We start from the raw sequence: 12594 nt of genomic DNA on the forward strand, positions 1-12594 counted from the left end.
GTAAAGGAAAACTAAGAATGACAAACGGCACAGATAAGATCCAGGTCTAATTTGTCATTTGTCACAATATATATATTTTAACAAAGTTCTTAAAAAAAACATTCACACCGCTAATCTTTTTTTTTTTCCATTTTTCAGAAGACCCTTCGAAGACCACAGCTTTGTGGGGAGACCAACAGCCATGCTAGGTCTCCGCCTCACTCTCCTATTGATCTTCATTGTATATGGGTGCAGTGGCGGAAGGATCTTAGTCGTGCCTCTGGACGGCAGCCATTGGATCAACATGGAGGTGATCCTCAGAGAACTGCACTCCAAAGGACACCAGCTCACTGTGCTGCGGTCTCCCAACAGCTGGTACATCCCCGAGATCTCTGCCTTCTACACCACCATCACCGTCACATCTCCAGAAGACCAGGGCGAAGGATTTGATCCTAGTTTATTCTCTCTTCTCATGCAGAGATCATTTGAACAAGACAAGATTACCCCATTCTGGCATTTCATTGAGCAGCTAAAGGATCAAGCTCATACGATTAACATTTTTCACTCTGCAACTCTGCATTTCATCTCCACCATATTGAATGACTCGGTTTTGGTAACCAGATTGAACAGCACCCAGTTTAATCTGTTATTAACGGACCCTACCTTCCCCACAGGGGTAATACTAGCACAATATCTCAGACTGCCAATGGTCTATACTGTTCGTTGGATCAATGCTGGAGAAGCACATGGAGAACTAGCTCCATCCCCTCCTTCCTATATTCCAGTCTACAACTCACTTTTCAGTGACAACATGAACTTTTTTCAGAGGACATTTAACCTATTACGGTACATAGTCAGTATCCTGATAGAGGAGGTATTTATTATGCCCGTTTACTCAGAACTGCTGCAGAGGCACTTTCCTCCTGGAGCTGACCTGCGCTCCATGCAGCACTCAGCTGACATCTGGATGATGAGGGTAGACTTTGTGTTCGAGTTCCCACGCCCTACCATGCCCAACATGGTCTATATAGGAGGTTTCCAGTGCAGGGAAGCCAAGCCACTCCCTGCTGAACTTGAGGCCTTCATGCAGAGCTCTGGAGAACATGGGGTAGTAGTGATGTCTCTTGGAACTTTGGTCTCCACTCTCCCAAAGGAAATGACGGAGGCCATCGCTGAAGCTTTTTCCAGGCTCCCTCAGAAGGTTGTGTGGCGGTATTCGGGCCAAAGACCATCTAACCTGGCCAACAACACCCTGCTGCTGGACTGGCTCCCTCAGAACGACCTCCTCGGACACCCCAAGACTCGCGTTTTTGTTGCCCATGGAGGCACCAACGGTCTGTATGAAGCCATCTACCACGGAGTGCCAGTTCTCGGCCTGCCCCTCCTCTTCGACCAGTTTGATAACCTAATCCGTATGAAGGGGCGTGGCGCAGCACGAGTGGTGGAAGCATCGTCACTCAATGTGGAGGACTTTGTGGAAGCCCTGAGGGACATGCTGGAGAATCCCTTTTATCGAGACAACATTCAGAGACTTTCTCGACTGCACCATGACAAGCCCCTTTCCCCTTTAGACACTGCTGTGTTCTGGATTGAGTATGTCATCAGGAACAAAGGAGCGGCTCACCTCCGCTCTGCAGGTTCCAGCCTGCCTTGGTACTCCTACCATAGCATAGATGTGGTGGTCTTTCTCTTGGCACTCTGCGTGGCATTCCTTTGGGTATTGATCTATGCCTGTAGGCTCTGTCGCTGGAGTTACAGAACTAAGAGGAAAGTTGAGTAAAATCTATTCTAAAGTTATGTTTTTTTGCATGTTGTAACAAATACTGTATAGGACCCATTGTCTCAAATTCTTATTCATGGATAAACAATTTGAATTATGTATGGCTTTCCCTCCAGTGGTTTTCCAGAGGTTTCCATATCTAACATTGTCTACTGCATCTCTGTGTTACATAATTACTGTGATTTTTCTTGGTGAAGACAAGAATAATCAATGAGAGATGTCCTTATTTCAGTGCCATGTTTGTGAACGTCAATCAATAAAATGTGGGTTTATCCATCATTAACTTTTTTGTCTCAAAAAAGCTCTCAAATGTTAATGTTTGTGTTAAATGCATAGTAGTCACCGTATAGATCCTATTCAAAACAAACACATGGTTCTTTGATATGCCATAGCCAAAATGAAGATTAGGGCTGTAGTGAACACACTTAAAGCATAATCAAGTAAATGCTAAATATATTGCAGGTACATCGACATGAGATGCATCTAATCTCAACTGCTGATCTCAGAACAGATGGTCCTCCTTAGTCACCGGTGCTCCATCACCCAAAATTAAATGACTGGAATTGGAGAGCAAAAAGAGAGCAAGAAGCCTTGAACAACAGGAAGACACAGAGAGAGACCAAGAGGTGGGGGCCATTAAGTTCCTGGATAGACGAGGCGTTCTCCCAGAACAGGAACTTGCCTTTTAAAAAACGGGAGAAGTGGTTTTCCTGTGGAGGAAACGATCAGAGAATAGTGGAGGCCCAGCCAAGGCACTTTGTTCTCATTGTAGCGACACACAGGTCAGGCGAGCAGCCGAGCAGAAGCTCCCACTGTTCTCCTGTGGCACACTGTGATTCCTTGATCCCAGTCGGAACGCTAAAAGGTGAGTAACCCAGGTTTGACCATGAAGTTCTGAATAAGATATTAGCCGACCATGGGTAATCAATTGGAAGTTGAACATGTTTATATGTTCAACGTATATGTTCATATGTTTTGTAGTTCATATAAGTCAATTAAGTCAGGATTTTGAATGGATGGGATTAAAAGTTAGGAATTTAAGTAATAATCTTTAATAAGAGCATGGAAAGAGCATTGATCATGAAAGCATGTACATTTCTATCGGCTTGATGTTGCGTTGTTGTTCAGCCTAACATTTAAAGTCCAAAGAAAAATATTACGGCACCTTTTGCCCTCAACAAAAGGACAACTGCTGTACATTGTGTACATTGTACATGTGCTTTAAAATCGCTGGCTGTATTTATCTTAGTGGGTTGTTTTTGTTGGTGTTTGGCTAAATCTTCAACCGTCTAACTCCCATTTCTCTCTTTCTACTAGGAACAAGGTGCAATCTGGGTAATAATGTAATTTCCTTTGACAATGACAGCTGTGAACTTTTTTTGAGTTAGAGAAGATGGCAGAGGGGGCCACACTAAGCAAGATGGAACACAACAGAGGTGGAAGCACAAGAAGAAAATGCTAGTACTACCAAGATCAAAATGTAGAAATGCAAGCAGCATTTAATTTAATCTTATCCAAACCAAACGTCTTATTTTATCTGATTATTTGTGAGCAAATAAACCCAATGTGATGACATTTGGCAGATATCATTTTCTACATTCTACTGAAAACAAGGATTTCTACTATGTAAGGCGTTGGAGAGCTGTCACTTCTGTGACCGGTACGGACAGCGATTATGTTCAATGCCAGCTGCAACCTCCCCCTGAATACGGACACTGTGGGTCTGACCTACATCTACAGTGTGATTTTCACATTGGGCCTGCCTTGCAACCTGCTGTCCCTTTGGGGACTGTACCAACTGGGCCGCTCAGGCGGGGGTGGCTGCCAGCTCGTCTACATCCTCAACCTTCTGCTGTCAGACCTTCTCCAGCTTCTCACTCTGCCGGTGTGGATCCTCTACCTCCAGGGGGAGCATCGCTGGCCCTACGGCCGGCCAGCCTGCGAGCTGGTGGGCTACGTGTTCTACGTCAACGTGTACGCCAGCGTCATGTTCCTGTGCCTGATAGCGCTGGACCGCTGCCTGGCCATCGTTTACCCGCTCTGCAGCCGCGGCGTGCGTACCGTGAGGGTGGCGGCGGCGGCTGGCGTGGCGGTCTGGACCCTGACCTTCTTGTTCTGCCTGTGCGGGCTGCTGCCCTCGGTGTTTGACCCCGAGAGGCTGCTGTGCATGGAGCAGTACCCCGTCAGCCCCAGATACGCCAATTTCAAGATAGCCACGACGGCCCTCGGGTTTCTGCTGCCGTGCTCCATACTAGGGTGAGTTTCTCTTCCTGTTTTGTTACTGGGCTCTGGTCATTGGGATGTACTTTCTGTGCAAGACATCCCTGTAATGCCTATCAATGTTACAACACTAAGTAAAGTTAGTTAAGTTTCCCAAGACGTACAAACATCAAGATGCTGTTTGTTGAGATCGACCTCATTATTCTAAACTGAGAATTGAAGCTTGAAGTGAGCCATGAGAACGCCGCAACAGAGAGCCCCCCATCCGTCTCACAAGCACATTTCTTACGCGGTACATATGGATGCTGTCTCTGTCGCCCCCCTCGCAGCTACACCTCGGCCCGCATCGGCCTGACGCTACGCAGGTCCCCCTCCGTCTCCCACCAGGAGCGCCACAAAATCGTGGGCATCCTCGTGGTCATCACCGTCAACTTCATGGCGGTCTTCGGGCCGTACCACCTGGTGGGCGGGTACCGCTTCGTGTCCCTGCTGCTGACGGACGAGCCGTGCCGCCTGGAGCGCTCCCTCTTCCTGGTGTACAGGCTGTGCTACGGCCTGACCAGCCTCAACACGCTGCTGGACCCGCTCTTCTACATCTTCCTGTGCTCCGACGCCCGGCTGGAGCTACGCCGGTCGCTGCCCTGCGTCAAGAGACGGCGGGCCCCCCCGGGGCCCAACCTGCACACGGAGCCACGCCCTCAACCCCCCCAGAGCACCTCATCCAAGGCATTGTGGGAATGAGGCCATGGGAGCTGATAGGATGGGCAGGATGACATCACCACGTGACATGAATAAAGTTGAAGATGATTTAAGGGGAAGGAAGCGGGGTAGGCATATTGAGGAAGATACACTGGCTGAGTGTGTTGTTCTTTGGAGCTCTCTTTTCACATGGGACGGATAAATAAGGCTTCTGTATTGACTATGCTGTGGCTCCCCCAAGTGGTGAGAATTGTCCTGGATCCCAAGTGTAACATTCTTCCTTTGAGGCAGAATGTAGTTAAACTTTACACCTACTGTATAGTAGTGAATTCACACTTAAGTTGGTTGAATAAGGATGAGGCTGTAAGGAAGAGTGAGTTTGGGATATATTTTACTAGGTAAATGTATATAAATATTTGAATTGTTCAAGGATTTCTTAATGCCATGATGTTGTATCTTTGTATCAATCAAATGTTAATGGAATAGTTCAACAGTATGGATCATAAACAACAATACAAGAGCCAATTTGATTGCCATGTATGATTTAGGTCTTAATTTGGCTGACACATATATACAATAAAACATACAATACAATATAATACAATAAAATATAATAACAGTCATACAATAAAACGATATGACTGTGTATAAATAGATTAGTTAGGAATCAAAAGAAAAAAGGAACAGGAAAAGGAATTTTCTAATTGAAAATATATTGAAAAAATCTATATATACAAATATATGTCATAAAATGAACGGAACAAGTAAAAGCAGGAAAGACAAATCTGAAGAGGCACTCGAGACAAAAATATCTGTTAACCCTCTCCTGTTCTTCTCTCGTCACGAGTCAAGAATCAGAATCAGTTGACCTTCCCTGTGTGCACATTTTAGGATCTAGGCTAATCCAGCAATGGTTTATTATAATTTTAGAATACAAATACAATTCAGTAACTCAAACAGTCAGTATAATATAAGAAATTAGATTATTTCGGCTACAATCTGTGTTGATACTTTTTGTTCATGCAGTCACTGAAATAAAACAAATTCATTTCAAATGCAATTTCTGTCATCAAAAGGGGGAATATTTGTAACTAGTATCAGTATCAATTATATAGCAAAGAATTTCCTTTGGCATATCTAGATGGATTTCAACTTTGGGGTCTTTGCCACACCCTGAGCAAAGATCCCTCTGAAACTTTGACAGGATGTCAACATGGTTTACCAGTTGCTTCTTTTTAACCTTTTAAATTATATATATATATTTTGAGTTATAAATGTCATTATAAACATCTATCCACATTAATGTATAAACATTAAGCTATGTCAATTTGTTTCTTAAATTGACAAGAAACATAAAATCAAGAAAAACAAGGCTTTGAAGGGGTTTATATAGAAAACAAATATGAATTGTCTATTATTATTATGTGTATATACAGAGTATATCTATCAATTGAAACAGGGAAAATGGTGATATGTGAGCTTGAAACATAATTTTGCTTCTTTGTGATATGAAGATACATCTAAGATATACAAACAATAAGTTGATATTTTATTAAAACATGATTGTTGGAACGCTGGTGGACTTCATCATTGTATTGTCATGTCCCTTTTCATGTGGTCATGTTGTTAGTAAACATCTAACACTGAGCCTTTGTTGAAATGAATAAAATAATATGAATATGAATGACTTCTAAGGAAACAGTACATTTTCATGAAAAGTAACGAAAGAAAAACAATCAGTCACCTTAAGAGACACACACATACACACACACATACCTATTTTAACCTGCACCATCATCAGAAACTCTGTGATTTGTGTATCTCAGCACGTATTGGTTTAGCTAATCATAGAGCCCATCTTCTCTCAAGGGTTGGATGTATTTCGACAAGCTCTCTTCAAGATACACATTGAACAGCCTCAGACATGACCATGTACTGCATCTTCATTGTACTTTTTTTTTATTAAGGTCTTTGTATTAAGCCTTAGGTAATATAACCCTTATTATATGCTTATTAACATTAACATCATATAACATCCAAATTGTATTTATAAGACTATCTATAAGTGTTAATAATAACATAATAACATGTTTATTGTGAGACTATAAGACTTTTATAAGCACTTATAAGAAACTTTTATGCTTAAATAAATCCTTTATTAAACTGCTAATTATGCATTTTGCAGGTACGGGATCTAAAGCGGGAACATTGCTTATTAAAGGGGTAGTTCAGGATTTTGGATCGGGTCTCATTTCCAAGTGAGCCAGTGTGTTATTTATCATTGGAGACCGTTTTCAACACTTTTCATTCAGTCCTTCTAGTTGCAGAAATCGCTGGTGCTAGGCTAGCGCAAGTCGAGGGGAACTGCTAGCCTGCCAATAAAAACAGTTTTACCCACTCCCGAGGCAAACCAATTATAATGCCAGACTAACTAGTGTTAGAAATAAACTTACCCTTGCATCGCATTGCATTTAGTTTATAATCCCTGTAGTTGGAAGCAAGCTATGGCAGCGGCGGACTGATATTACCTGTGGGGTATACTACGAACCTCGATTAGTGGATTAGCGAGGTATGTTGCGCTCAAAGCCTGGGTTAGCTGGGACACGAAAGTCGCTCTCTTTTAGTGTCACTGTATCACCATGGTGACTTATGCTGTCAACCAAACCTGGTTGGCAGGTTTTCATCTTAATCAATCGGAGATCGGCGTGCGCAGCTTCCTAGCCCCTCTTTTTACAATGACGTCACCATTTGTGGGTTTTCCCGTGGACCTCAGAGCCCACTTCGTACAGGGGTCTCTCCAGAGACAGAGGGTCTTTCGGGACAGATGCGATCCCTTGGCATTGCCTGAGAATTATTCTTTATGAGAGATACAGGTTCTCAACAGAGGGTATTCACTATTTGATCGTCCTCGTTGGACCTTATGAAGACAGTGCTTACTGTTGCAAAGGGTGTCTCCATGAGAGAGTGGTAGAGTGGCGGTAGCGCGTCAGTCTTGAATTTCTGCATGCAGGGTTCATCTCCCAAGTTATGCGCATTTGTGTGAAGCTTAAAAAGTAATCATATGTCAAATCATATGTCATATGGAATACTTATTCACTAAAAGTTATGGAATTATATTTTTGTGCTTATTTCAAACTTGACCCCATGTTCTCAAGCCCGTGCTGGCACCACATCTATGGGGGTAAAAGGCATGATGGACCGGCGGTTTTGAACCCCAGTCGCTGGCGTTCGGGTCTTATCTCATATAGGGTGTATTTAAAGTGAATTCACTAAATTATAGAACAAGGCAGGTTGGACGTTGCTTATGCATTTTCAAATCATCACTCTATTGGGATTAATGGCGAACAATTTCGCTTATACTCGCTTATACAAATTTACACGATTGACTATTTTTTGCCAGCACGCCTCCCTAGCCAGTGAACGTGTGTTGAACCTAAAGCGAAAAACCTGGCTCGACTAATCGAGTGTCGTAGTACCTTTTCAGAACTCTGATCGCGAGTTGCGTCTCTGTCGATCCAGGTTTTCCCAAGAAAGCCTGGGTATGTTCAGCGAGGTTCGTAGTATACCCCACTGGAGTGTGCTTCTCTGTTTACCTTCTGCTGTAGTGAATTGGTTGCTACACCGGAGCAAAGTGAAAGACCGGGTAAACCAAAAATAATTATGGGTTTTGAGTTTATAATACCACAGGAAAATATATTATTAACCACCCTGCCAAATTTGAAGGACTAAAAAAATCGCGAAGTATATAAAATTATGCTTCAAAGTTGATGAAAAATGAGCAGTAATCCCTGGCTCAGGACGGTGGGGGCGTGTGCGCTGCAGGCCAGGAAACCACGCCCATCACCGGAGAGGTCCAACGGGCAAGCTAGCTGCAAACTGACAATTCAAACCAGACTCGTGAGCGGTAAAACCATAGACGGGTGAAACCACAGAATGCTAGTGCGCGGTTAATGTATTTATACCTAGAGGGCAGCAGGGGGCGGGTTTATGTGAGTAAGACCGCTTTACGTAACGCGGTCCTCGATGTAGACCCGCCCATTTTAAACCTGCACACAGAACATTCTCTGAGGCCTAGCTCCTCAAGGAAATGATGAATGGGAAAAATATTTTTTACATGTTTTGAGGGACACATTTAAGGCCTAATTAATATGATAAGAAGAAAAATACTGAATTTGGTTTACCCGGTCTTGAAATTCCGCCGCTGCTGAGAAAGTAGTCCCCCAAAATGTAATGTGATCATTGCGATATAAAGATAGTTTTATTTCTAATATTAATCTATCAACACAGACATTTACATCGATAGTCAGGCATTATAATTGGTTTGCATAGGGTGTACTTTGGAGTGGGTAAAACTGTTTTTATTGGCAGGCTAGCAGTTCCCCTCGACTTGAGCTAGCCTAGCACCAGATCCATGGATTCATTCCCACCACTCTCAATTGCTCCAGTACAAGATGAGACCGCCCCTTTGGCTGAGAGTACCCAAGCTCAAAGTGTGGTTGCAAATCGGGTAACAAATTTTGACATTATAGAATCTATTATTTTAAGTATGTGTTCAATGTATGTATGTGTACTATTTGATGGTGATTTGTGAGAAATGCCATTTTTGATGTTTTACTTTAGGCTCTTCAAGAATGGCGAGCAATACATGCCCAGCAAGACAGCAAGAAAATTTGTTGGTGGATCAGGAGAAGGTAAAATTTCCAAGTTGTTATTTTGTATGTTTTAAATGATATTACAGAATGCATAAATACTTTTAATGTGGTCTTTTAATAGGAGAGGAAGAAACTAGCCTGTGAGGAAAGGCGTCAAAAGGTTTGTGTTTGTAATATTAGTTTGATGAATGAACTAGCCAAAGATTAATTTGAATTTTCTTTTTAATGAGAGCAATAACATTTCAGGCTATTGAAGCAAGACGTCAGCGTCTATCTGCATGTGAGGTACCCTCTGATAGGGTGTTGATCAAATTTAAATATCCAGATGGACACATCAACATGAGGAAATTCAGCTTGTCTGAGCCAATTCAGGTGATGTGTATTCAGCTTGAGAAAATATCAAGTGTCTTCACAGTGGGTGGGTACGTCACTGGTGTAACACTATGTTTCACATCTTTTTAGACCTTGTTTGACTTTGTGGGACAAGATGATGGTGCCAGTGAAATCTTTGTGGTACAAGAAGCCACATCATCAAGATCAATTGAGAGCAGTTCCGCCAGGTCAATAATTGATCATGGCATAAAACCATCCTCAACTCTTTACGTACTTTGGTTTTCAAATCAGCATGTACAGGTAAATGTATATTGCATTTTATTCCCTGTTTCAAACGAAAAAGATTGTCTTTTGTTTCGTGCAAGCTCATGTATTGTGCATGTTTGTCTTCAGGAAATTCTCTCAGGTCAACAAAATGATGGAGCTCATGCCCTAAACCATACATCTCCTGGTCAGTCATCGCTGTCTGAGCCCTCCAACCAGCAAAGTCTCTCTGAGCCCTCTCTCCAGTCTGAGCCCTCAACCCAGCCAAGTCTCCACCCACTCACTCCTGTCTGAGCCCTCTCTCCAGCCTCTGTTATCTGAGAACTCACAACCGCAAGAAATCCTGACTGACTGATGAAGAACCATCACTCCCTCCTTCACCTGCCCAGGAACCAATCATTCATCTTGATGAACAAGAGGAGACAGTTTCACAAAATCAGTCTCCTGTATCAACACATCACCTTGGAGGACCTGTGGATGAGTATGTTTTTCTCATTAACTTGACATTGATGTTTTTGGTGTATGTAAATATTACATTTTCTATACCATATAAAGGACTAGCACTAAAAAAACGTCAGTGTGATGCTTATATCCTGTAACATTTAATCAGGTGGTTAACTGTTATAAAATATGGTACATATTTGGCATATGAATAAAATGTGAATGAACTTCTTTGGTTGCAGGATTGCTCTACAGACCATATTGAAAAAACTGGTCAGCAAAGTAGATGACCGCTTCTCTCCAACAAGCAACCAATTAAATGTGTGCAGGGACAATGTTTTACTATGTAGCCTGCGGGCGTTTAAATGGAAGTCCTTCGACCCTGAAGCAAAACTGGATGTTGTCTTTGAGGATGAATATGACAATGGTGAAGGGGCAGTTGACGAAGGCGGCCCGACCAGAGAGTACCTAAGGCTGTTGATGAGGGTCATCCACCAATCAAACATCTTTTATGGATATGAGAAAGACCGGCAGTTGCGTCTTGATACTCAAGGTAAGGAAGCCCAAATTCTTAGGGCTGTCTTCATTCAACTGGCAGAATTCTAGAAATGTATACACGGAAACCCATTTAAAAATTATTGCACTCCCTTATTTCTCCTGTCTTGATTTATTGTGTTTATTCTGTGTTCATTTTAGCTTTACAGAGTAAACTGTACACCTGGGTGGGGAAAATTATAGCTGTGTGTGTCATTCATGGAGGAGTTGTTCCACATTTCTTCTCAGAAAGGCTTTTCCGGCAAATCTGTGGAATAGAAACGACCCCGGCCACGGTCGATGAAGGCGACCATACTTTTAGGGAGCAGTTGATGAAAGTAAGCAGGAGAAAGGTGTTATAAATTGAATGTACAGTCTACTGTGACACAGCCCTCCAGTTGTTTTCTATTTATGAAACGCTTCCTTTCATAGTGTACAACTATTGACATCTAATTTATATAGGGAAGGTGTCCTTATGAGCCAATTTTGGATTGTAGACTTCTGCACATTTTAATTATCCTTGTCTTTATGTGCCACTCACTCACTATCTCTTTCATTCTGTCTTTTTTTCTTTCTTTTTGTCTTTCTGTCTGTCTATTTGTCTTTCTGTCTTTCTTTTCTTTTTAGATACAGGATGCAACAACAGTCAGAGAGGCAAACAACGCAATTACAGCAGGCAGCAGATAGTCTCAGTATTATAGGTGCCTTGAGACATGTGTCCAGCCTGGAAGAGAAGGACTCCCTTGTCAGCTGCTGACTTCTTTGTCAACGGCAGATTGGCGACTGCCCTGGACCAGTAAGTAATTGTCTCACCTGTCTTGTCTGTCCGAAAAATGTAACTAGTCAATAGCCCAGGACAACTCACACTATGTCACATGTTTTCATAGGTTTGCTGATAAAAACCCTTGGATTACTCAAAGAGATGAGGGAGAATCCGGCAGTGTTCTTCAACTTCTTTGTCAATGAGGAAATTCCCCTTCAGGCGAAAGACCTGTGCAAGTTATTTGTTCCAGACTTCTCAGTACAGTGCAGCCCGGAGAAACCGAGAAAATACAACAATCTGCTTCTGGCGTGACTGGTTGATTGACATAGAAGGTATACTAATTATTCTACCAGTTACAATATTGTATGTGAAAACATTTTATTTATTTTAAATGAACTTTTCTCCAATTCCATCAAGGTGTGAAAGGCATCACTTAATCACTGTTTCACACCACTTTCTTGTGTTACAGAAGGAGAATGCAGTCCAGTCACCCTTGAGAGGGTTTTGGAATTTTCGTCTGGAGCCTCTAAAGTCCCTCCACTGGGATTTCCACACCCTCCTCAAATACAGTTCATTCATTATGAAAACCGAATCTTTCCTGAAGCAAACACGTTTATTGTTATACTATGCCTGCCGCTGCACTCTTCGTATGACGCTTTTAAAAAACATGATGGAGGGAATTTTGCAAGCACCGATCTTTGGTTATGCATAATGTTACTGTCTGTGTTCGAAAAGCCATACTAACATCCTACTCATACTAATTTTGACATCAATTTGAGTATGTTGTGGTTGTGTAGGCGAGAAATGTCCGGATGAGTACTTACTTCCCGGAAGATTTTCCCTGCCTTTCCCATACTGTTTCTTTTTTCAGCTGTTTTTCAACACTAAAAATCTCGGCCAGATGTAGTAGACAATCGGGTATTTCTAAC

The 12594-nt window shown here is 42.4% G+C and overlaps 2 protein-coding genes and 1 pseudogene across 3 annotated transcripts; all 3 read left to right on the forward strand.

Annotated features, from left to right (window-relative positions):
- The first annotated feature begins 427 nt into the window (after nucleotides 1-427).
- Nucleotides 428-2033, forward strand: ugt5g1 (UDP glucuronosyltransferase 5 family, polypeptide G1). The gene has a single exon (XM_084487273.1). The coding sequence runs from the start codon at nucleotides 452-454 to the stop codon at nucleotides 1757-1759; it is 1308 nt and encodes a 435-aa protein (XP_084343399.1). The 5' UTR covers nucleotides 428-451; the 3' UTR covers nucleotides 1760-2033.
- A 476-nt stretch (nucleotides 2034-2509) lies between these two features.
- Nucleotides 2510-6044, forward strand: LOC311368858 (putative G-protein coupled receptor 132). Its single transcript, XM_084487635.1, has 3 exons — nucleotides 2510-2624; nucleotides 3077-4015; nucleotides 4309-6044. The coding sequence occupies exons 2-3, from the start codon at nucleotides 3435-3437 to the stop codon at nucleotides 4718-4720; spliced, it is 993 nt and encodes a 330-aa protein (XP_084343761.1). The 5' UTR covers nucleotides 2510-2624; nucleotides 3077-3434; the 3' UTR covers nucleotides 4721-6044.
- Nucleotides 6045-9669: 3625 nt separating this feature from the next.
- On the forward strand, nucleotides 9670-12377 carry LOC311368290 (G2/M phase-specific E3 ubiquitin-protein ligase-like; annotated as a pseudogene). Its single transcript has 8 exons — nucleotides 9670-9702; nucleotides 9793-9963; nucleotides 10057-10408; nucleotides 10611-10921; nucleotides 11065-11240; nucleotides 11530-11698; nucleotides 11790-11997; nucleotides 12135-12377. The product of its transcript is annotated as a G2/M phase-specific E3 ubiquitin-protein ligase-like (transcript).
- Nucleotides 12378-12594: the final 217 nt, after the last annotated feature.

This window comes from Micromesistius poutassou (assembly GCF_964030765.1).
Source record: "Micromesistius poutassou genome assembly, chromosome: 23".
NCBI lineage: Eukaryota > Metazoa > Chordata > Actinopteri > Gadiformes > Gadidae > Micromesistius > Micromesistius poutassou.